Source organism: Lissotriton vulgaris, chromosome 11 (genome assembly GCF_964263255.1).
Source record: "Lissotriton vulgaris chromosome 11, aLisVul1.2, whole genome shotgun sequence".
NCBI lineage: Eukaryota > Metazoa > Chordata > Amphibia > Caudata > Salamandridae > Lissotriton > Lissotriton vulgaris.
Genome location: NC_141699.1, coordinates 195268350 through 195293871, shown reverse-complemented (window position 1 = coordinate 195293871; position 25522 = coordinate 195268350). Strand labels below are relative to the sequence as shown.

Sequence of the window (25522 nt, the reverse complement as noted above, 5' to 3'; positions counted from 1 at the left end):
TTTCGGACCACATCTGGCGGTCATACCGTCCAAGAATTGCTAGGGAATTAGCCGCCCTAACTGTTGTGGCCGCCATAGTGGTAAACTTTTTCCCGATGGAATCCAATTGGCGTCCTTCTTGATCAGGGGGAGATGTGAGAGGTGTGGCAGGATTGCGAGACCTTTTCTCAGCCGCCTGTGTGATGACGGAATCCGCCTTCGGCTGAAAAACAAGGCATGCTGGAGAATTTGCAGGCGCTTTATACTTTTTATCAAGTCTAGGTAAAACGTCCGGGATCGAATTAGGCCGCTCCATTAATTTGAGACCTTCCTCCCAAATGTGATTGATGATCGGGATGGTGTGGACTTGCCTCTGAGGAAGATCCTTGAAATCATATAAAAAACAGTCTGTCTGCTGGACCTCTAAAGTCAGGTCAAACCTTTTGGCAGCACGGTCCATCAAGTTGTGAAAGCTGCTAATGTCCACTGGAGGCGAAGCTTTTGTCGACATTGGTGGAGTAGAAGGTGTTTGAGCCCTGTAGTCATCCCAATCAGTGAGGACATTGTCGTCGTCATCTTGATCTGTGTTTGGAGGGTCCTGTCCCTCATTATCAGTATCCTGCTGAAGGCGTACTAGTGATCTGTGTGTTACTGTAGGTATAGAAACTTGTGTTTGTGGAGGAGGTTGCGGAGCTGGAGAAGCAGGCCTAGATGGCAGAAACCTGCGATTATAATCATCCAGCATGTGCTGCAAATTAGACACTAAAGATAGTGGTATTTGTGTCATCTGTTCCGTTATGGGTGTTTCAGAGTGCTCTATGGGGAAAAGATCTGCCCCATCTTCGGTTTCCTCTTCCTCCTCCTCGTCATAGTCCTGGCACTTGATCTTAAGTTCAGAGGGGCTAGACGCAGGTCGAAAATCATCATCGACATATGAGCCATCATTAGAGTCCTCCTCCGCGGACTGAAACAATTGTTCAGGAAGAGCTGAGCCACTCTTTACAGGACTTAAATGCAGAAGAGGTACCAGTCTTTTAACCATTGAAGCAGTGACCACTGTGAAGGTGGTGGCTGTGGCCAGTGGATGGTGTGAAGTTGACGAGCTCGTCAACGAAGCGGCAGAAGATTCAGAAGGAGGTTGAATGGTCAGTGCTGGGTCTGCTGATGAAGAATCCGTAGACATTGACGGATGTGACTTCCCTTTATTCTTCGTCGACAAAGGTTTTTTTGCCGTCGACGATGCCGTCGACGAAGAGGGTAGCGTCGACGCAGATGTCACCGTCAACGAGGATGTCGCGTCGGAATTTTACTCCTCGACGAAGATTGGACCGCTGACGAGGATGCAACCATCGACGGCGTTGTCACCGTCGACGAAGAGGTTCCCGTCGACGGGCTGGGTCCAGTCGACAATGGTCTTGCTTTCGTCGACAAAGATGGACGCATCGACGAAGATGGATGCGTCGACGGAAGCTTTTTCGTCGACGATGAGGTCTTGGCAGTCGTCAACGAGATCTTAATGATAGAAGTAATGGGTCTCACCTCATGGGTCGTCGTCGACGAGGTGGACGTCATCGACGTAGTCCTTGAAGACAGCATCAACTGATTTAGTCATCGATGTCGTCGACGGACGCGCCGACGAGCTAGTGCCCGTTTTTGAATGTGATGGCACGGCTTTGGACTGTGACTTCAGAGAACCAGGTCCCATAGGCGTTGGAGGCAAGTCCTGTGGGGAGACATTCTTAGAGACTTCAGCAAGTCTTCTTTTCTTGAGGAATGGAGAGGGCATCTCCGTCTCTGACCCACGCTTCTGAGAGGCTTGGAATGAAATGAAGAGACACTCTCAACCTCCGAGACCACTGACTTAGATGTATTCAACCTCTGTAGCCACAGAAGAAGACGAGCCTCTCTGTCTCCTAAAGTTTTAGCAGAAAAAGTACGGCAGTACTTACAGTTCTTGACTTCATGGTCCGGGTAGAGACAGTAAATGCATTTACTGTGTGGATCTTCATGAAACAGTCTCAGTTTGCCACAGGATGAACATGGTCTAAATAAAGATTTCCTTGAGGAAGACATTTGTCAAGTAGAAATGAGCTATGAAAGTAGAAAAACTGAGCAGAGCTCAGGGAGACTCCCTTCACACGACGTGCAGTAGAAAATCTGAGGACTTGAGCTTCTGAGGAGAAGGTTCTAGAGGGTGCTGCAGCCTGATTGGCTGGAATGTGGACCATTAAAATGACACTGATATGTTACTAAAGTGAATTCTCCCTTAGGCTGCTATGGGCCTATTCTGTTCCATGGTACTTTCTTAACTGTATGATATCTTTATATCTAATTGCTCTATATGTATATATGTATGATTATGTAATTTTTCCATCTATATATGCATATATTACTGCTATTTTATGTACTGTGGGACTCCCACTTTGACGACGGGGAATATTCAAGCATGTGAATCTATGAAAGACACCCCTAATACTGGAGAAGGGCGTTTCTATGGTTTCCTCTAGAATGTGCAAGAATAAAGCATATGTTGGGGGGGCATTGTGATGACCGAGCAAGCTTGAATAGTATGGAAGACAAGAGTCTTCTTGACAGCGACAATAGGGTGGAAAACAGTATACTTGGGAGAGGTTAGACTTCTGTTCTTTCCCGACCTGAACCTTATACATTAGACAGGAAAAAGCCACTGATCAAAGTCAGGTAGGAATTGGTGGATACAGGGGTGAAGACAAAATCAGACTACCCAGACAGGCTTAGACAGTAAAACAAAAACAAGCACTTCATGTTTATACAGCTAGTTTCTGCTAGAGCATCATGGTGCGCCTGATGGTAGATACTGGGCCACTAGAATCCTTTGCGATGACTTTTGACCACTTATGGGTACCTTTTAGGATACTAGAGGTGGAAGCAATTATTCATAGTAGGCTAAGGATGTATTGTTGTAACTTTATTGGGACAAGAAAGGGGGTTGCAGCGCTTGAGAAGTGGTTTAGTACAGTTTGATTGCACATATTGACTTCTCTGTGTTATTTTTCTGCTTCCTTTTCTCTCTTTCGTTCGATCTTGCGCACCTAAGCTCTATCATACTATGTTATATTCTTCAAAGCTATGTTTAAAAGCTTAACTAACTATAACGAGAAATGGGAACCGTTAGGCTCAGAGGTGTTACATTTACTGTTACGTGGTGGGCAGTTTGTTTTGTTTTTATTATTGCTACAAACAAATACATTTTAACCATAAAAATGTGTACAGTGTGTAGGAGAGTAGGGTCTGCAATCCTATGATCACCCCAGATTTTTGCTTTTTGCTTCACTGGTTTACGACTTCCCTGGCTGTGGGCCTGCTAATCAGACCCACAGCCTAGCTGTTCTCTCACTAAATTGACACGTGTACCTTAGGTGCATTTACCAATTGGTACTGGGCCACCTTATCAGACCCTGTAACTCAGGGCATAGGTGTACCCAGGGCCTACCAGGGGCTGCAGCATGTATTATGCCACCCCTGGCTGGCCATCTAAATCTGACACAACTAGCTGCACGACAGCTGGGGCAAAGTGGTGTTATCACCCTTTGCTGTAGATATAGTATACCTATATCTAACCCTAAAATAGACACATGTATTCCTATCAGTCACTCCTATGGCAGGCCTTAACAATCCGGAAGGCAGAGTGCTTGGAATCATGTGAGATGGTGCTCTGGCATGAGCTGAGCCCGTCTGCAGCTTGCGGAACCAAGTCCTAATAGCTGTTCTATGATAACGCCTACCATATACTCTTAAGTGCATTATAATCCTAGCGGTTATTTGCCAACTCTGGTATCGCTTTATCAAAACATGTCGAGTAAGGTGTCATACGAATTGGAATACTAACCCCTCGCCAATTCTGGCGACGGGGTTAGCATTCCACCCTTCTAGAGGGACACGACATGTATGTAACTGTGAACCCCGGTTAAAGTTGACTCGAGCCGCAGCATCACAAAATGGATGCTGCCACCACAGACACAAGTCTGACCCTGCAGCTGGGAGTCCTTCCAGCGAGGGGAACCTGGACAAAGGGTTTCCTGTCAGGGGCGGTGCTAGCACCATTCCAGACAGGGTTTTGTGTATCCTAGGTAGGCAGGGCTGAATAGGAAGGTGACTGCAAGTGGCACCCCGGTGCTCACTGTGCATCTGCCAGTTTGAACCAGTTCCAGGGGCACACCAGCCCCTGAGCTGGGGAAAGTCCGGCATGGGAGAGGGGTGTAACCACCCCCCTTTCTGGTCCCACCCATGGGCAGGACCTAGTCCCGTACCAGCCCCTTTCTTTAGAATAAAGGTGGGAGCGGGGACCCTTCCAAATTAGATCATCTTTGAATCCTGAAACTACTTTCTACGAAAGGAACTCAAGACTTCTTCCTAAGATTTTTCCCTTGTGACTAAGGAGTAGTCACCCTGCAGCAGCAGGCACCAACTAAGTATCTGCGGTTTGCTAAGATGTCCTTCCTCCGGAACCAGACCGACCAGCACGACGAGACCCGGACTCCCTGCACTCTCTGACCTCTACCTGCCTCTACAGCACAGCTGAGAACCGTGGGTGCGACGAGACCAGTGGACCCGGCGACCATCAGAACCAGCACGACACTGACCCAGCACGACCGCCGAGGGACCCTCGAGTGGGTGCATTGGGGTAAGAGAAGCCCCAACCCCAAGCAGCACGAGCACCGAAGACCAGCCCCCCAGCATCCACCAGATCTGCGTGGGGCCCTTTTGCTTCTGTGTCGCTTGCCACGTTGTCCGGTCACTTGCCCGTTGGCTGGTGACCATCCAGACGATGTCCTACGTTTAATTCACCGCTGGTCTAGCTCCTCTAGACTGGCACTAGTCTCCTCCTGAAGGGGACCTTTCTCGGACCCTCCTGGTCCACCCAAGACGCCATTTTGTGTCGCCACGTGGGCTTGCCGTAGCCAAGGCTTGTTGCCTCCTTCACCGGATCCAGCATCACCAGCAGCAGACATCCGACGTGGGACAGCTCGCAGACCTCCAGCCTGGTCGACATCAGCGCCCCTGGTCCGTGCAGCAGCAGAATCCAGTGTCACCTCTTCGCCTGGCTGAGTGACCTCGTCCGGTGCCCTCCTGGTGCCCACCTAAGCACTGGCTAGTGATTCAGAACTTGGTCCCCTCTGCTTACAGGTACTCTTCTTCAGCTGATCCAGTCCTTGGATCAGCCCGGAACATCTTCACTGGTCGCCTGCCAGCAACTTCCACTTCAGGCTCCTGGTTCCTCAACGAGGATTCCCGACGACACTTGAACCCTATGCAGCCGCAGCCCCTGGGCTAGGTAAACCAAGTACCACGGTGCCTCAGCGTAGAACAACTCTCTAAGTGTCTAGATCCACTTTCGTTTTTGACCTACCTAGTCGGGTTCGTCCGAGAACACTAACTTTTGTATTTACTAGTATCCATAGACTTTGTCCCGCATTACGCGTGAGAGTTCCCACTCTGCACACGGCGTTCCTAGACCTCCTGCTTCTAATCTAAGGGTTCAGCATTGTAGGCCTAGCGATTCCAAAGTCTCTGAGAGTAGTACTTATCTGCTAGCAATTTCGCATTCCACTTCCATAGTATATGGTTTTTCGTGCCCCTCTGGCATTTGCGTAAATTGTGCGACTTTCAGTATTTCTTTAAGAGTTTTGTATTGTGCTTAGCGCCCTGTCCTCATAAAGAGTCCAGGGCTGTTGTGTTATAATTAAATATCCTTTTATTTTCATAACAACTTGTGTGGTGTCCTTTCACTTGGTGTTCAAGGGGTATATGTGATGGTATAACAGCTGGCTTAATACGCCCTCTAGAGTTTAGCCTAAAGACTGCTCTTGTCCATGCTACTAGGATAGCTGGTCTATAAGGTTGACTTACAACCAATCATCAATAAGGGTCATTTGGACTGATACATAGTGATCACTAGAATAGTGAGCACTGCATATCAGGCCAACTTCTCACACAGTGTACACTAATAAAACAGATTAATCTGCCATTATACGTGTAAGTTTCATTACAGAACAGACACTTCTTGAAGAACAAGTTTCTTACTCTATGGATTGCCTTTTCTGGTAGAGATTCTAATTGCAGATTCTTCACCATATGAATATCCCCAGGCCTCAGACTGGATCCAGAAACTTTTGAGGCAATTCCCTCACATGTCGGAATGTGGCATTATGCGGCTCGACAGCGGATCCATCACACCCTGAATATGGTGTTGGCCTCTACGTCAGTTTCTTTTTGAACTCTGTCCACACCAACAGACATGGAGTCCACAGAAACCAACACATGATAAATAGTAGATATTTTGAATGTATGAAACCCTATTAATGGACAGTTGCAGATCCATTCCAGATAGCGGGGAGGCGGGTGAGTCGGGGAGGAATCTTCAGTTACATAAAGTCTCTAACAGGAAAAACATTTACAACTGCACATTACTCACCTCATGAAAAGATCTCAAAGCAATACACTTCACCAGGTGTTAGGTCTGTGGAATGGCTTAGACCAGGAAATCTTGTGGGACCGATTGGGCAAAATGGCTGTTCAGGAAATAATGCTTAGTGAATGAATGGTAGGGCATGCCACCTAGCAGTCTGGCAAAGTTCAATACTGGCACACCATGCTCCAGTGAGGTGGTAGCATCTTTTGCTCTGGTAGAATAAGCATGTAAACTTTCAGGTAGATGTTTTATGGCTAGTTCATAGCAGATCTTACTGCTTAGCCCAATCCATCGGGAGATAAAACTCTTCTGCACTGCTTTTCCTTTCTTAGCTCCAGAGAAACCGACGAAAAGTTGATCATCCCGGCGGTATTTCCATAAGCGTTCAATGTAAAAGCTACAGGCTGTTTTCAGGTCAAGACGGAGGAGCTATTCTCCCTCCTTGGAGGGCCAAGGCAGTGTATAGGGAGCCATCAAGGTGAGAAATTGCCCTATGTGAAAGGGCATAACCACTTTGGGCAGGAATGATACTTTTTTCTGGAGGACCATTTTGTCTAGGGACTAGTTTGTCTATGGAAGAATGGAGTGTACGGTGGAAATACAGACGATGCCAGCAGGTCAGTCACTCACCTAGCCGATGCTATGGCGATAAGGAAAACTGTCTTGATGGTTAACAGATGTAGAGGACAACTATGCATGGGCTCAAAAGAAGACCCCATCAAGTAGTTGGGTACCTGGTTAAGGTCCCACTGCGGCATGAGAAATGGAGTTGCCATAAACATATTGACCAGCCCCTTTAGAAACGCATCACAACAGGTGACTTGAAGAGGGACGGCTTAGCCATAGCAAGGCATTGCTGGACCAATGGCAAAAAGTAGAAGAGAACATCTGAAAATAGCATGTTCAGGAGTTGTATATTTCAGGAAGAGCACCAGACAACAACTTGTCCTGCATATACAATTTTGGTAGATGGATGTCTGGCAGCCAGAACTACTTTGTGAGGAAGATCAAAAGCCATCCATTGTTGCAGCTCAATCTTCACACATGGAGGTGTAAGTTGTGCTGGCTAAGGTGCAGGACCTGGATCTGCTGCTTAAGATTCTCCCCACCAATTTCTTTTTTTAAACGATGGATTTAGACCCTGATGGTGAATGTATGACATTGTTCGGCATTCTGTCCATCAATTGTTCTTTTTGCATTAGTCACACTGAGTGGGACGGGTATGCCCAGACTTGAGTTGCGTGCCCTCCATGCCACTTGAGTCAAGCTATTCTGGCTGATGAGGGGTGAAACCCCAAAACCAGTCCTAGGATGCTTGTTTCCAGTCCAGGGAGGACCTGGCCGAGCAGTTCAGTCTGGACCGTTCCCATTGGGCACAGGGTCAAGTCTGATTTGCATATGGCTGGGTTCAAACTGGAATGGCCTGGGGAGCAAAACAATGGATTTAGGCCCAGATCTCTGTACTGGGGTGAATGTATGACAGTGTTCTGTATTTTGTTTATCAATTGTTCTTTTTGAGAAGATTCTTCAAAGGGGCAGCCTAATCAGAGGACAACTGCTCATTATCCAGTCATTCTGGGCACCACTTTCCATGCCCCGTTTTGAGCCACTGGGAAAATTCGGCCCAGTATCTCCTGATCTTTTTCAGTACTCTAGAGGGGGAGTGACAGAAAGGATAGAGGAGCCCGAGCCCCAGTGTTGGTGGAAAGAGTCTCCTAGAGAGTACTCCCTTGGGAACTCAAACATCCAAAAGCTGTGACAGTGTGCACGCTCTGTGGTGGCAGCAGATCAAGCCAGGGTCCCTCCTTTGCTGGAAGGTACCATATGTCACTTCCAAGTGCAATTGCCATCTGTGATCCGCTAGGCAACAGTGGGTGAGTTTGTATGCTCTAGCATTCAAAGATCCTGCCAGTCATTGTGGGATATGCCCAGAGCAGTCACCTACTTCTAGAGGTGTAGAGCCTCCTCATACAGGACCTATGACACCCAAACTGCAGTTTTATTGCAGTGTCACACAAGGCGGCCATATTTTCTGTAAGCACCTGCACACGTTTTCTCCTGATGGTCGGGAGGAACGTCTTCAGTTTCAAGCAAATTGCTTGTAACACCATCAAGTTGGTGTGGGAATGAGCTTCTACCTGGAGACCAGAGTCCTCTGCTCTCCATCTCTTCCAGATGACCTCCCCAGCCAGCTAACAATGCACCTCTCACAACCGTTAGTGCTGAGTGGGGTAGGGTACAGCTACGGTTGGGCAGCCACCACTGCACTTCTTTTGTATTCTCCTTCAACACCTGGATGACTTGGTGCTGAGCCAACTGAGACTTCAGGTACCACTGCAGAACCCACATTTGCCATCTGGCGTGGTCCACAACTAGGGTACAGGTGGCCAAGAGGCCTCAGAGCCGACCTCACTGAGAACTAGGCTGCAGGTTGAAACATTGGGATCATTGCCCTTTTGAAGGAAAAAGTGCAGAGGGCGAAGATCTAGAATGGCACTAAGGCCTAGGCCCCTTTCCAACACCAGAATATAATAGGACTAGCAAACAGTCCCAATCTCTCATGCTGTCATTCTCTGTAGTGCTCCCTTGGCCAAGAGAGACAGAACTACTCAGTATGGACAAGCGGTCCTTCAGGAAGTGTTGCTGTGTAGGTTGCAGGTCCGGGGATGACAGACAAGAACAGTAGGGAGCAGCCATTTTCCAAAATCTGGAGCACCCATTGGTCGGACGGGGTTCTCTTCCAACTGGGGAGGTGAAATGTGACTCCACCTCCTACCAGGCTATCCTGTGCTGCCAAGGGCAAATTATAGCAGTTTTACATTGGCCGCTGAAGGGTATATGCGAAGGGGTGCAAAGCGTTGTTGGTCTTTTACCCGCCTTGACTTCAAAAGGATTGTGACTTTAACCTGGGTCCGGTGTTCCTTTCGTACCTGAAATTACTGTACACCAATGTCACGGCCTCGGTTCGGGTGGCCGGTGCCACGTCCGGGCGCTTTCGGATTGGTCGGGGTACCCGGCAGGGTTGCCCGCTGTCCCCGTACCTGTTTGCCCTGGCAATGGAGCCCCTGGCATCTCGGGTGCGTGCTGATGCACAGATATGCGGGTTTGTGTGGAGTGGCGAACTAGTGGATAGAATTGCATTATATGCGGACGATATCCTCTTTTTCCTCACTGACCTGCAGCGCTCAGGACCCCGGGTTCTGGAGGTCATGCGTATATTTGGCGAGATCTCCGGCCTTCGGCTCAACCTTCACAAATCCACCTTATGGGTGCTGGGCGGCGGAGCCGTGGCGGACCCCTGGGCAGCAGGACTGTGCGTCGCAACGGATGGGCTGAAATACCTTGGCGTCTTTCTCTCGGAATCGCGCCCCATTGCTTGGGACCGTGGTGTCCTGCCGGTGTGGGAACGAGTCCAGGCAGATATCAAGACTTGGTCCAGAATGCCTCTCACCATCTTTGGAAGATCTGCCATCTTCAAAATGGTGGCGCTCCCACGCCTATTGTACCAGCTGCAGAACTTCCCTTACCCTATTGGCCCGCAGTGGTTTCGCCAGGTTAACTCGGCACTGGGCCGTTTTCTGTGGGCTGGCGGAGCGGCCAGAGTGGCGTTGAAGACATGCTTCCTATCTACCTATTGCGGGGGCCTGGCCACCTCTGATCTCCTATCATACTACCAGGCTTCTCAATTACTTGTTCTTGACGAGTGGTGGTACAGCGACAGGGGAGATCCGGCGTATGCTTTGGAGCGGTCGCTTATGGGCGATAACACACTACACACCATTCTATACTCAGCCCGTCTGCGCCGTGCACTACCGTCGGTCACGAGAGTGGTCTTTGCAGTGTGGCGACAGGCCCTACGCCGCATGGGCTGGTGGGGCAAATTGACGGCGGAAACGCCGCTCTGGCATAATGGCCTGCTCCCAGAGCTTTCGGCCCTGGCCGGCTTTGAGGGCTGGGAGGCGATAGGCATCTCGCTACTGGGCCAGGTTATGTCCGGCACTACCCTCAAATCCTTCGAGGATCTTTGCACGGAGTTCCAAATGCCTCAGTCCCAGTTCTTCCGCTATTTACAGCTGCGCCATGCGCTCACCCCGAGCATTGCCCATCTAGACTCCTTACCAGAGTTTAGCCTGGTCGAGGCGAAGGTCTTAATGGGAGACCTAGGGGATAGGAAGGTATCCCGTATCTATCAGACGCTGGGTATTCATTGCTCCTCTACCCTACTCTCTCTTCGGGTGGCTTGGGAAGTGGGCGTGGGCCCCCTAGATGAGGACGATTGGAGGGAGGCCCTGGAATCCCCGCGTGGGACCGCCATTGCTGTACGACTCCGGCTCATCCAATTTAATTACCTGCACCGGGCCTATTATACCCGTGAACGATTGTGGAAGGCTGGGTTGATTGACTCCCCGGAGTGCCTGCGCTGTGGGGCTGTGCCTGGATCCCTGTTGCATACTGTGTGGTCGTGTGGACGGTTGTCTAGCTTTTGGAGAGGCGTGTGGAGTTGTCTATCTGAGGTCCTGGGCTGGGATCTTCCCCGCACCCATCGGCTGGGGCTGCTACATGTTATGGAGGGCATTGGTGGGAACATCTATAAACGTCACCTGCTGCTTCTGGGGCTTGTTGTTGCCAAGCGGGACCTAGCCCGAGCGTGGAAGGGTGTGAGGGCCCCCCCCCTGTCTGCGTGGAAAGCCGGATTGGACTATTACATGGGCCTTGAGAAGCCGATCTTTGAGGCAAGGGGCTGCCCACACAAACACTACAAAATTTGGAAGCGGTGGGCCGACTACCGAGGTCTGACGCTGGATCCCCCAGCGGAGCGAGAAGAGGACATTTGATTGTGCGGACATTGTTGGCCCGATTCTGCAACACACCCTTCGCACTACACCTACACCCTTTGTTTGCTGCTACATGTACACGTGCGTGGGGGGGAAGGGGTGGGGGGGGGGGGGTTCTGGGAGTTGGGGGGGACGGGAGTTTGCGGGGTAGGGTGGGTTGGGGGTTTATTCATATTGAGCCTATTTTCGGTGCCTGATTGAACATTTGCTACTCATCTGATATACTGTGTCTGTACTGTTGGTGGTGATCTCCGATCTGTGGGGTGCCACGATTTTATTGCCTACTTTGCTCAATAAAATTGGTTGTGAAAAAAAAAAAAAAAGGATTGTGAGGTTTGCTGTTGCTCTGGCCCTTATTGGCATCTCTGCTGGTAACCCCATCCAAAGCCTCGAAAGGGGTGAGTGGTCTGGGGGAACTGGTGGACAGGCGGAGCTCAGCCTAGAGAGCGAGCTGTGGCCTGGCTCTCCTTAAAATGTTCTAAGGCCAATTCAGCCTTCGCTCCAAACAGGCAAGAACCATTGAATGCCACGCCTATTAGGGACTGGTGAACATCATTAAAAACACCTGTGGAGCGTATCTAGGTATGGCGCCTTAGCGCCACCTGGTGCTGACTGCACTATGTAGACAGTCAGTTGTGCCCAAGCCACATCATAACCTTCCAAGACCAGTCGCTGTAATGTGACACAGACATCATTCAAAACAGCTGGCAAAATCTCTGACACTATGTCCCACAGTGCGTGCGAATACCTACCCAGGAGACAAAATGTATTCACGGATCCTACCCAGACGACAGAATGTATTCACGGATCTCAGGGTAAGGTTGGCAGACAAAAAAAATTGTTTTGCTAATGTTTTCATTCTCTTCGACTCTCTATTTGGGAGAGTTGTTGGGAAAGCTTTAAGATTTAGATGGTTGGTGGATGCCTACACTACTAAAATCTACGTAAAGAAGAAAATCTGGGTGCCCAGGAGAAGGCCTATGCCGCTCTGCCTATTGAGGGCGAGAAGGGGGATGGGTCAAGAAACAAGAACCGGGATTTGCACAGGTGCCTACCAGCACATCTGTCAATGCCTTATTGAAGGCCAGAAGAGGTTCCTGGCATGTTTGTGCAGGGTTGAGGACTTCAGTAAGGACATTAGTTTTGACCTCTTTAGTTGGTTGGATGAGGGTTAAGACTTCCGCCGTCCTCCTAATCACTGTTGGGAATAAGGGTGCTGACCTTTGCTGCCAAAGCCGGGTTGGGTGAGGAAAAAAACTATCTGTGAGGGAGTCCGGACCATTGATGCCCTGTACGTCTTAAAAAATGTCTCAGTCATGGTGAGAATTATCACCCTGATCATCATCATCATCATCAGCATGTGGTGTATAGACCGGTTCTGAGTTAGTATAGTGCCAGGATCTGGGGTGGTAGACCTATCCGAGTCCGACAAAACTATCAGATCAGTGTCTGGTGTCGGTGACTGCGACACAGCATTTGGCTATTGACTGGTGGCGTCTGTCTCGGCAGCGTAGGTGGAGTCGGACATAGAGTGTGCCTCAGAGTCAGCGCCGGAGGCAAGGCCAGAGATGGAAAAGAGGGACCGGTGTCAGGTCAAGGTCGAATGGAGCAGTTGGCAGCAGGGACAGATCATGCGAAAATCCGACTGGCATCCACCCCGGATCCATGGTGCCCGAAGGCACTCCAGAGGGGCTAAATATTTTTATACACGGCCAGGCAAGCTCATGGGGCTTTTGTGGCGTCACTGCTCGTTGTGGTTTGGAGTTAATCAGGAATAGAAGTGTTTGAAATGGGGCTAGGGTAGGTACCTAAGCCAGACAGAACCCACCACTCTAGCCAGGGTATGCTAGCTACACACCCAAGAAAACCTGTGCTCACACTCTGGTAGATTGCCGCAGAGTAGGTAGGCTTAACATAAGAGGCAATATGTTAAGTATTTGTGAAACACACACACAGTAACAACAAATGCACCACAAAAAAACTCCACACAGGTTTGAAAAATAGGAGATTTATCTTCATACTTTAAGACCAAAATGACATAAATTTTAAAGCACTGATTTTACCGTCATTCATTTTAAAGTGATATAGCTTGATCTATTAATTGGATTGTTGAGTGTTTTCAACATACACGTAGTACTACTGAGCCAGTGTGCTTCAATTGGAATATTTATGGTCCCGCTGGGAGTTCAGTCCCGCTCCTCACCATAGAGCGACTTGCTTGTAGTAAGATTCAAGGAATCCAAATAGCATCTGCAAGGGGCGCAGCCCAGTAACACATGGACTGATTGGGTCCGGTTGTAGACAGAAGACAAGGATGTGCTCTCAGCTGCCAGGAGCACAGCACAGTAACATAGGGACTGCTCAGATCCAGTTAGAGTAAAAATGTAAAGTACGTTCCTTCAGCTCTGAGGAACGCACCACAGTAACAAGGACTGCTCCGGTCGCACGCAACAAATACCTTCGGTGAGGCAGCAGGAGGCATCTCAGACAGCGCAGATACGGCGCATACATGGTGGTAATGGTGCCTTGGTGAGTCGCTTGGTTGAGTGCGGCTGGGGCTGCAATGAGGTCATGGAGTTCTCTGGCAGCCTTGTTAGCCCAGCAACCAGCAGGGGAGGGCTTGCGGTGTTCAGGTGCCGACAGTCATTTTGCTATCAGCATCCCACTGCCACAAGAGTGTAGAGTACGGCTTCGGGGCACAAGTCAATAGGGAGCACAGAATGGACTATGCAGCAGAATAACAACCACAAGGACTTACTGCGAAAATTACAGCATGCTGAATCCGCGACAATTGAGCAGCGCAGCAGTTCCAAAAATGCAGATCGTGGTATGGCGAGGTCTTTGATGTCCCCGAGATCTCGCGGAGAACAGGGGGCAAGCCAGTAAGCCCTTGGAGTCATTCTGGGGCTTAATCCGGGATCCTTCAGCAGGACATAGGCCTGCAGGCATCAGCGCCCCTGAACAAAGCAAGGCAGCAGTTTCTTAGAACAGTCAGGCACAGCAGAGTGGCAATCCTTTAGCACAGCAGCCTTTAGTCCAGCAGAGTTTCATCCAGGTCCAGTAGTGTCCTTATTTATAGAGCCAGATGCCTAACACTTATACTCTAAAGTGCCTTTGATGTAGGGGGTGACTTCAAAAGAGCCCTCTGAAGTACACAAGGATCCCCTTCAGCCGAGTCCTAGACTACCAGTAGGGGGTAAATCAGCCCTTTGTGTGAGGGCAGGACACAATCTATTCAGTTGTAAGTGTGAACCACCTCTTCCTCTCCTTGCCCAGGAAGACTATCAGTATACAGATAAACAGAGTTGTATCCCCTGTCACACCCAGCCTTTTCTGTGTTGTAGCTGTTTAGAAAGTATGCACAAATTGTAGCTGTCAACCAGGCTTGATGTGTATTGGAGGCAGGCTGCAGGCACACAGAGCAAAGTTAAGAGCAAAGAAATGTCCACTTTCTAAAAGTCGCATTTCCAAAATGGTAGTGAGAAATCCAACTTTATCACTAAGGAGGATTTATCATTACCATTACGAAGATATTAAACATGAAGTAGCTACTCCTTTCCAATCAGGAATTACAGCTTAAAAGGCATTTTAAGGACTTCCCAAAGCTGGCAAATGGAAGGAGTGGGCCTCACAGGAGTGAAAAACAAATTTAGCCGTTTGTCACTGCCAGGACATGTAAGTACAAGTCCTACCTTTTAGTTACAAAGCACCCGGTCCTTAGGGTTACTTAGGGCCTGCCTTAGGAGTGACTTATGAGTAATAAAAGGGCAGTTTTAAGACTTGGTCAGGGGTTTTAAATGCCGAGTCCAAGTGGTGGTAAACTATGTGCACAAGCCCTGCAATGACAGACCTGAAACAGGTTTAAAAAGCTACTTGTGTGTGTGGCATAACCAGTGCTGCAGCCCCACTAGTAGAATTTAGTGTACAGCCCCATGGTGCATGGGGTACCACTTTACAATGGACTTACAGGTAAACTTAATATGCCATTAAGGTATACATCAATGTCACCATGTGTAGGGCGGAAGCACATGCTCTTTAGCACTGGTTAGCAGTGAATTGAATTTGTCTATTGCACAGTTAATAAAAACTCACAATTTTACACAAAAATTAAAATAAATATTAAAAGTCTTTTGACTATGTAAAACTTTTCCAGACAAAAAGAGGTTGCACATTAATAAAATCTCAAAGAGTCTATAATCAGTTTGTGGGTCTTCCTATTGATCACTGCTATTACTGGTTAGCAGTGGTAAAGTGCTCAGAGTGCTAAAGCCAACACAAAGATACAGCAAACAGTGGGAGGCAAAAATGTGGGGGAAGACTTCCCTAAGGATGACAAGTCTAACAGGAAGTGCAGGTTCCGGGTTCAGCGATCTACTTCGTGGCTTAGAGGTGCCTGGAGTGAGTGATGGTCTGAAAGAGACCCGTGCTAGGTTTTGTTTTTAATGTATTTCTTAGAATTACCTGAGCCCCGTGACCTCAACAAATACCAGTCACAGGAGCAACCTCAGAAGCCAGAGCACGTCCACAATTCGACCAAGACTGCTTCATTGATTTCCTGAGTTCGGCAACAGCAAGCATGGCCCCTTGATCCCAAATGGCCTTCCTATTCATTTTGCCAAAGAAGCCGCACAACTTTGAGTCGTGTTTGGTGCCGAAGCACCAGAGACAGTCGTCATGGGTGTCAGTAACCGACATCACAGTCTGAACCCTCTCGTCGGTCTGAACCCTCTCGTCTTAGGTGGTAACCTGCTGCACACTATAGATTTTATTTTTTGTGAAATAAAATCTCAGTTATGCAGTATTTGAAGGCTCCGGCTCCATCAGGAGGTGCGGAAAGAAAGGAACTGATTTCCATGCGCGGAGGGTGCACAAATATGGAGACTCCAGGACCATACCGGAGGCAGGACGAATTAGTCGTAAAGTCAAACAATACCACCTACTGACGCATGAGGGAACTGCTATGAAGGTTTCCGATCCAGTCTAATTCCTGGGGATATTCACAAGGCGAGGACTCTACAGTTAGAAGTCTCTATTAGAAAATCTATACTACTTTAAATAAAACTGGAAAAATAAGACATGATCCTACACAGGTTTCGGTCTTAACAAACAACCAAACAGTATGGAAAGCCATTAAATGGTAAAAAATATATTGCTCTGTGAAAAGAATGAATCTGCAAGAAATTAGTCCTTGTGACTCCAGACACACAAACTCAAAGAGAAAAAAACAGTAGATAACCATCTGTTGAGCCACAGACCCTCTAAAAACACAATTTGGCAAGCGGACACAGAAAATGCAATACTGGAATATCCTATAATTCGTAACACAAAACACTACTACTTGGCATAAAGTTTGATACTGTGAAATTGTTAGCTATACATATTTGATTGAGAGTTCTGAAATAAGTTCAATTTTAAAATAGTTTTTTTTACAACAAAATCTAAGTTACCTCGAGTTCTGCAGCTTATTTGTTTTTCGGATGTCTGTGGCTGGGACCAAGAGAAAGAAAGGATTTATATAATGTCCACTTATGACATCTAATTTACCTTAAGAGTAACAAAGACACATACTAAATGAATGAGAAGAGCACAGGAGACTGCTAATTCAATGGGTAGGAATGACTGTTAGGCAGAGTTGAAGTTAGTGCTCTGCACAGTATTTCAATCCATAGAATTAAAAACAACATTTTTTTACTGACTGTGCTCATTTCAAAGTACTTTTACTGTTTTATCTGCATGACATATTTCTATTAATACACAAACACAGAAATTACACAGTGGCAGTCGCTGTGTAATTTGGTCAGAGTTTCCATAGGAAGAGCGTTATATTGTTTCGCTAATAAGATTTGTCGAACGGCGCCAAAGTGAACAAAACGTTCCATTAAAAAAATACATCCGCCTTGGCTCCTTCATGGACTACACCTACCTAAATATATTCATTGAAACACACAATAAAAGGGCAGTCATGGTTACAAGTTAAAACTGAAATAAAACTGAAGAACAACTGAAATTCGCAATTTGCCATACAAATCATACATCTCGCACACCAAATGCAATGCTCTCCATTGATGCAACAGATGCAACTGCAAATGATGTGAATAACCTTACAAATGATATTACATATCACATTACCCTTAACACTCCGAAGGAGAGGACTATGAAAGTAGTATTATTTAGTGGTATAAGAATGTGTGGTTATCTTATTACGTTGTGCGTTAATCAGTTAATTTATTGATATGAATGTTGTGAGGTCATAAGCATTGCATTTCATGTGCAGTTTATTGTTTGCTTTGCGGTTGTGAAAGTTGTGGCTTGCATAACTTGAGTAGCTTTCAGTTTTAATTTATAACCATTACTGCACTTTAACAGTGCTGTCTTTCAAAGCTCACCATAATTTCATTTTAATCTTTGTTTTTCCAGTGAATTTATACATTTTGTTATTACATACCACATCCTTCAGTTTCCTTCAGCCAAGTCCTGCTGCACAAGCCCTTTAGAGATGTGCAACTGTGGCAGGCTGCAGGACATGGTCACTGGCCAGACTGATCCAACCTGGAGTGGGGAGGCCATGCACCCAACCCACCACAGCCACCCAATGCCCATACAGCATGGCCTATTGGCAGGTGCTTAACCGAACCAGATGTCGGAGGCCAAATCAACTGCACAAAGCTCAATCTGCCACATGAGATAAACCCTCTTTGACCAGGCCCAGAATTTCTTTGGAATATTTTTTTTCTAACTGGTTCACAGACTCTGCCACAGGATTTGTCTTCCAGTCAATTGCACCTGGAACCAGACTCAAATATCTCAGGAAAGTTCCAGCACAGGCCCATGAAGCTAGCTGTTGGATTTACAGTCCTTTGGCCAGGGTTCACAGACCCTTTAATACTGCTATGCTGGGGTAGCAAACTAAGTCCAAAGGTCTATCAACCCTGCAGCAAAATCAGCAATCTACTTTTTTTTCTTCATACATTTCTTTCAACGAGGCATCTCCCAGGAGGTTAGGGGGTGCTCTACTAGTCTCCTATGCCTCCTTTCATTTTTTCCTCTCATGATGCAAGGATTCTATCCTGTAATGGTGTCCCTAACATTTTCTCCTTCAGTTTCGGTCAGTCAAAAGGAGAGCTTAAGGTCTACAGATCCAACTCTGGGTTCACATTTATTTTTTTTATTTTGGTTCAGTCGAGGCCATGACACCAAGTTCAGTTCATGGCCAGACCAGAAAAACATTATAAACTGTCATTTCTTGACAACTCCTGAATGGATTAACACCTAACCAACAAAAGGCACTTCCTTGAGTGAGACTATACTTTTAGGCCATATTTGGTTAATGTTGTTTTTTCTAAATCGAGAGCAAAGAATCCTACAGGAATTAGAATCAGAAAAGTCTCTTGTTTGAACATTCCTTCCTCACTTTGTTTGGCTCCCGTTTGATGGATCTGCACAAAATTTCCCATGGCGAACGCAAAAGAGGGTGAACCTTATAGGAAAGTTTTGTCCAGCTATATGAACAACACCAAAGGTATTAGGAAAACAAAAAAATCCCTTTTTTATAGAAACCCTAACCTCACCATACCTACATAGACACCATCTCTGCCTCTGTAGTACAAGTTCCTTACCTTCGGTAACGCCTTATCTGGTAGAGACATAATCTAGCTGCAGATTCCCTACCTATGAATTTCCCAGGCATCAGACTGGATCCGGAAGATGATTTTTCTTCGAGCAATACCCCTGCGTGCCGGTGGGTGGCATTGGTCGGTTCTGCGTGGTGTCAACCGCATCGTCCGCGCCGGAAGTGACGTCCACGTCACCTATATAGGTGCCACCTCAGCAAGCTGACATCCGTTACTTTTTCATGACTTTTCACACCAGAAGCGCAGAGCCATGAATTGTACTGACATTGGTGTGTTTGAAAACTAGGGCCCTGAAAGAGACCACCCTGGACCTTAGATACCTGGCCGCAGTGCAGGGATGATGGGTAGGTCAGTAAGGAATCTGCAGCTAGATTATGTCTCAACCAGATAAGGAGTTACCAACGGTAAGTTACTTGTTCATCTGATGGAGACATCTAGCCGCAGATTACTTATCTTTGAATAGATACCCAAGCAATACCATCCCCGGAGGAGGAACTTCCGACAAGTTATAGTGGAAAATCCTACAGGATTGAGCTGCCAAAATAGCCGTACTTGTGACTGGACTGTCTAGGCAGTAAAGCTTGGTAAATGTGTGCAGCGATGCAGACACTGCAGCCTGACAGATGTCCAGGACTGGGACTCCACATTTCAAAGCAGTAGTAGCATCCTTAACTCTGGTGGAATGAGCTCTTAAGCCTTTAGGAGGCTGCTTCTTTTCCAGAGAGTAACAAATCTTGATGCAGAGGACGACACATTGTGAGATGATCCTCTTCTGCACAGCCCAACCCTTCTTCACTCCAACGTACTCACGAAGAGTTGGTCGTCCACCTGGAACTCTTTTGTGTGCCCAAGGTAGAATGACAACGCTTGTTTTTGGTCCAGATGGTGGAGTCTCTCCTCTTCTTAGAGTGATGCGGAGAAGCTTAGAAAATGGGCAAGGTGACAGACTGGCCCAAATGGAAAGGTGTTAGCACTTTCAGTGGAATGCACAAACTTGTCAGGGAATATTGTCAAAAAGGGAGGGTTGGACAATACAGTCTGCAGCTCACTCACCCTTCTGGCAGATGTAATTGACTCGAACAAGGCTGCTTTTATTGTGAGCATCCAGGGGGGCAATTATGAAGGGGCTCAAAAAAAGCGCATACCAGAAAAGTGAGAACCAAATTAAGGTTCCATTAAGACATAATGAAAGGGGCAGGTGTGACCATATGTACAAGGTCGTTCAGGAATCTATGTACAATGGGGGATTTAAATAAGGAGGGTTAGTCAGGCAACCTGAGGAAGGCAGACAAAGCCGAAAGATGCCCTATCAGGGTGCCAAGAGCAGAGCCCTGCTAGGCAAACTTCGTGAGGAAGGTCAAAAGCTATCAAGTGCTGTTGCTCAATTTCCATGCAAGAAGGCATTGAGTTGACAGGTTCGGGTGGAAGACCCTCCCCTGCTGCTGCGATAGACGATCCTCCTGAAGGCCTAATCGAAGTATGGATGCTCATCTGCAGAAGGTCGGGATACCAGACTCTACATGCCCAATCAGGAGCCACAAGGATGACTTGGGCTGGGTTGTTCCTGATCTTCTTAAGAACTTTAGGCAGGAGTGGTATGAGAGGATAGGCATACAGGAGGCCTGAGCTCCACTCGAGATGCCTTGGAAACTGCAGCGCGCAAAACTGCGGAAATTGCACGTTCTCGTCAGAGCCGAACATATCGAAACAAGGCTTTCGCCACTTCTTAAAAAACCCTGGCTCCACCTCCGAATGGAGACACCATTCAAGATACGCGAGGTATGGACGGCCGAGTTCGTCCACCCTAGCATTCAGAGAACATGCCAGTTGTTGATCTACCAGGGATATGCCCTGATGTTTCAGCCATGTCCAGAGACACAGAGTCTCTTGACCAAATGTCCACAACCCCACCCCGCCCGGTTTGTTGCATTACCAAATGACGGTGGTGTTGACAGTGAACATCTCTACCAGCCTTCCCTTGATGGACAGTAGAAAGGCTTTCAATGTCAATCGGTTCGCTCGGAGCTCTAATAGGTTGATGTGGAATCCGGATTCCACCAGAGACATCCGATCTACACCTCTCCCAGATGGTCGCCTATTCCCAGGAGTGATGAATCGGTCACTAATGTGAGATCTGGGTGGGGATGGGGGAAGGGTCTCCCTTTGACCCAATTGCTGTTAGTCAGCCACCACTGCAAATCTCCTGCAGATCCTTCAGAGATCAGGACCATGTCGGAGAGATTCCCCTGATGCTGCGCCCATTGGAACTTCAGGTCCCACGGCAGAGCCTGCATATGCCATCTGGCATGTATCACTAGCAGGAAGCAGGAGGCCATGAGGCCCAACAGCCTCAGAGTCATTCTCACCAAAATCCAGGATATAGGCTAGAGCACAAGTTACTTACCTTCGGTAACGATATATCTGTAAGAAACAGTAGTTAGTATTAGATTCCTTACCTTCGAATATCCCCAGGCGTCAGACTGGATCCGGAAAGTTTTGCGTAGCAGTACCCCTGTGCGTCGGTAGGCGTCGTCTGCGGCTCCACGTCCGTCATCAGCGTCGTTGGCGGCGGGATGAAGTTGCCGGAGTACTTAGGCGCCGCCCTCGCGCGCAGACGTCAGTACTTATACACAGCTTTTCCGCACCAGAAGCCATGATAAAAATCAACACTGGTGCCAAGAAACTAAGGCCCTCAAAGGGAATACTTTAACCCTAGATATCGGTTTGCAGAACGGGGACGATCAGTGGGGCAGTAGGGAATCTAATACTAACTACTGTTTTACAGATATGTCTTTACCGAAGGTAAGTAACATGTGCATCTGAAAGAAACAGGTTAGTATTAGATTCCTTACCTTAGAATAGATACCCCAGCAATACCAACCCCGGTGGTGGGTCTGCCAACCAATAATCGCACCAGAAAGTCCTGGAGAACGGAACGGCCGAAAAAGCATTCTCTCCGGACTTGGCTGTCCAGGCAGTAGTGTCTTGCGAACGTGTGCAGCGAGGCCCACGTAGCTGCCTGACAGATGTCCTGCAAGGGGTCTCAGGGCAGTAGTAGCCGCCGTGGCCCGAGTGGAATGGGCACGCAGCCCCACAGGAGGCTCCTTTTTAGCCAGTGATTAACAAGCCATGATGCACAAAATGACCCGTCGAGAAATGGTCCGTTTGTGCACCGCCCGTCCCTTCTTAGCGCCCACGTAACCAACAAAGAGTTGATCATCCACCCGGAACTGGCGTCTGCGATCCAGATAGTATGAGAGTGCACGTTTGGGTCCAGACATGGAGACGCTCTTCCTCTTTCGAGGGATGCGGAGGCGGAAAGAAGTTGGGCAAGGTGATGGACTGCCCGATGTGGAAGGCTGTGACTACCTTGGGCAGGAAAGAGGGTCGCATCCGCAACACAACTTTGTCCGGATGGACAGAAAGGAAAGGAGGTTGTGAAGAAAGAGCCTGGAGCTCACTCGCTCTCCTGGCAGAGGTGATGGCAACCAGGAATGCAGTCTTAACAGTGAGGAGACGAAGAGGACAGTTATGAAGTGGCTCGAAGGGAGCGCACATCAGATAAGTCAGAACAAGATTCAAGTCCCACTGATGCATCACGAAAGGAACAGGGGGAAACATATGAGTGATGCCCTTCAAGAACCTACTTACAACTGGGGACTTGAAAAGAGAGTGCTGATAAGGGAGCCTTAAGAAGGCGGAAATGGCAGAGAGGTAGCCCTTAAGAGTGCCCAGAGCAAAGCCCTGCTGGGCAAGAGAAAGAAGAAAGAGAAGAACCTCAGAAAGGGGGCAGAGAGTGGATCCACAGTCTTTGCTGTGCACCATGCCACAAATTTGTTCCACCTGCAGGCGTATACCGATTTTGTGGAGGGACGCCTGGCTGCCAGAATCACATTGCAGACTTCAGGAGGCAAGTCAAATGGCTCAACTGTCGCCGCTCAATCTCCACGCATGGAGTTGGAGGCTGGACAGGTTCGGGTGGAGGACCGTCCCCTGCTGCTGCGACAGAAGGTCCTCCTGAAGAGGCCAAATCGGGGGATCGACTGACATGCTGAGTAGCTCGGGATACCAGTATCTTCGTGCACAGTCCAAGGATGACTTGTGCCCGGTCGCGCCTGATCTTCTTCAGCACTCTGGGCAGAAGTTGTATAGGCGGATAGGCGTACAACAGACCGCAGCTCCACTCGCGAAGAAAAGCGTCTCCGAGCGAGTGCCGCCTTGGAAATTCCAACGCGCAGAACTGTTGACATTGTGCGTGCTCTTCTGTGGCGAATAGATCTAACCAAGGCTCTCCCCACTGATGAAAGAGACCTTGCGCCACGTCCGAGTTCAGACGCCATTCGTGATCCTTCATGCACCGACGGCTGACTTTGTCCGCCCTGGCGTTCAGGGAACCTGCCAGGTGTTGAACCACCAGGGTCACACCCTGACGTTCCAGCCATTGCCAGAGGCGCAGAGCCTCCTGGCACAGGGCCCATGACCCCACCCCGCCCTGTTTGTTAGAGTACAACATGGCGGTGGTGTTGTCTGAACACCTGCACTACGCCCCCCCCCCCCCGGACAGAGGGGAGGAATGCTTTCAGTGCAAGCTGGATCGCCCGCAACTCCAGAAGGTTGATGTGGAGCTGGGACTCCGCCGGAGACCAGAGGCCTCTGATTTCCGCCTCTCCCATGTGGCCCCCCCAGCCCAGGAGGGACGCGTCAGTCGCAACTACGTGCTCCGGTTGGGGTAGGGAGAGGGATCTGCCGCTGACCCAATCGCGGTCCATGAGCCACCACTGCAACTGTCTTACAGTGCCCTCCGAGATCAAGACATGGTCAGACAAGTTGCCCTGATGCTGGGCCCACTGAAACTTCAGGTCCCACTGCAGAGCCAGCATCCGCCACCTGGCATTATGCACCAGAAGGATGCAGGAGGCCAACAGCCCCAGAAGCTGCAGAAGCAACTTGACCAAGACTGGGGATAAAGGCTGAAAGATCGGAATCAGAGCCTGAATATCCCGAACCCGCTGTTTGGGAGGATAAACCCGAAACTGCGCCGAGTCTAGAGGAGCTTCTGAGAGGGACACAGGTGTGACTTCGGCACATTGATGGAGAACCCCAGCAGGTGCAGGAGGTCGTCCGTAGTCTGGAGGTGGCTGACGACTGTCTGGGGCGAGCCTGCCTTCAACAACCAGTCGTCGAGATAGGGGAAGACTTACACCTCTAATCTGCGCAGATGAGCTGCGACCACCGCCATCACTTTTGTGAACACCCGAGGGGCGCTGGTAAGGCCGAAGGGGAGCACAGTAAACTGAAAGTGCTCGTGGCCTATAGTAAACCGCAGGTAGCGCCGGTGGGCCGGCAGGACAGGGATATGAAAATAAGCGTCCTGCAAATCCAACTCTTCCATCCAGTCTCCCGGGTCTAGGGCAGCTAAGACCTGAGCCAGAGTCAGCATCCTCAACTTCTCCTTCCGGAGGAAGCCGTTGACGTTCCGCAGGTCCAAGACAGGGCGTAGGCCCCCTTTCCCCTTTTTGGGAACCAGAAAGTAGTGTGAATAACAACCACACCCTACTTCTGGCCCAGGAACGCGCTCGATGGCCCCCTTGGCCAAGAGGGCAGTAACTTCCTCTTGCAGAAGTTGCAAGTGATCCCCCGACACGCGGTGGTATAGAAGTGGCATGGCTGGAGGGGTCGCCTCGGACGATTTGCAGCACCCACCTGTCCAATGTGATGTCGCGCCAGTGGAGGATGTGATGGCGAACCCTGCCCCCCACTGGCATTAAATGGGCTTGAAAGCTCGGACTAGGAAGGCTTTGAGGCGGATGCTGCGGGTGGATGTGGACTGGCCTCACCGTAGTCCCCTGGCACCGCCACGGCGATTACCACGTCCGCTGCCACGCTGGATGTTAGTCTGCGGCCGGTGGCTGGCAGGACGTGTGGGGGTGCCACTTCCTTGGCCACAAAAGGAGCGAAAGTCAGCAGTTTGCTGGCGCGGGCTGACAGGCCCAAGGACTTGGCCATAGCCCTGGAGTCCTTAAAGCGCTCAAGCGCATTGTCTGCCTAGTCGCCAAAGAGGCGACGGCCATCAAACGGCATGTCCGTAAGGGTGTTCTGGACATCTGCCGAAAAATTGGCGGAACTCAGCCAGGCGTGGAGGCGAACCGCCACAGTCATTGCAATCGCCCTGCCCTGCGAGTCCGTGGTATCCAGCCCACATCGAATTAAATACAATGCCGCATCTCGCCCCTCTGCAACAGCTTGGGCGAGTTTAACCCGGGCCTCCTCCGGACATTGTGGCAGCACGTCCGCGACCGTGTCCCACAGAGAGTGGGAATAACGACCCAAAAGGCAAGCAGTGTTGACCAACCGCAACCCCAAACTAAGTGAGGAGAACATTTTCCCGTACTGTTCATACCTTTTGGATACCCCGATCAGGGGAAGCTGTCAGGAATGTGGTCTGGGAGTTAGAGGCCTGGATAACCAGGCTCTTGGGGTGGGGTTGGTTGACAGAAAGCAAGGGTCGCCGGGGCCGGGCGGTGGCATCTGGCCACGTTCCTATCTACAGGGAGACCAGGTGCCCAATAAAACTTCATTTAAGGCCTCGTTGAACAGCAGTATAGGCTCCGAAGAGCTTGCCTGCG

The 25522-nt window shown here is 49.0% G+C and overlaps 1 protein-coding gene across 1 annotated transcript in view; it reads right to left on the bottom strand.

The window, feature by feature from the left end:
• USP30 (ubiquitin specific peptidase 30) overlaps nucleotides 1–25522 on the bottom strand; it is a 446442-nt gene that overhangs the window by 309894 nt on the left and 111026 nt on the right. The window contains exon 6 of the mRNA XM_086943095.1: nucleotides 16713–16752. Within this exon, the coding sequence (XP_086799221.1) occupies nucleotides 16713–16752 (40 nt within the window). The remainder of the gene's footprint in view (nucleotides 1–16712; nucleotides 16753–25522) is intronic.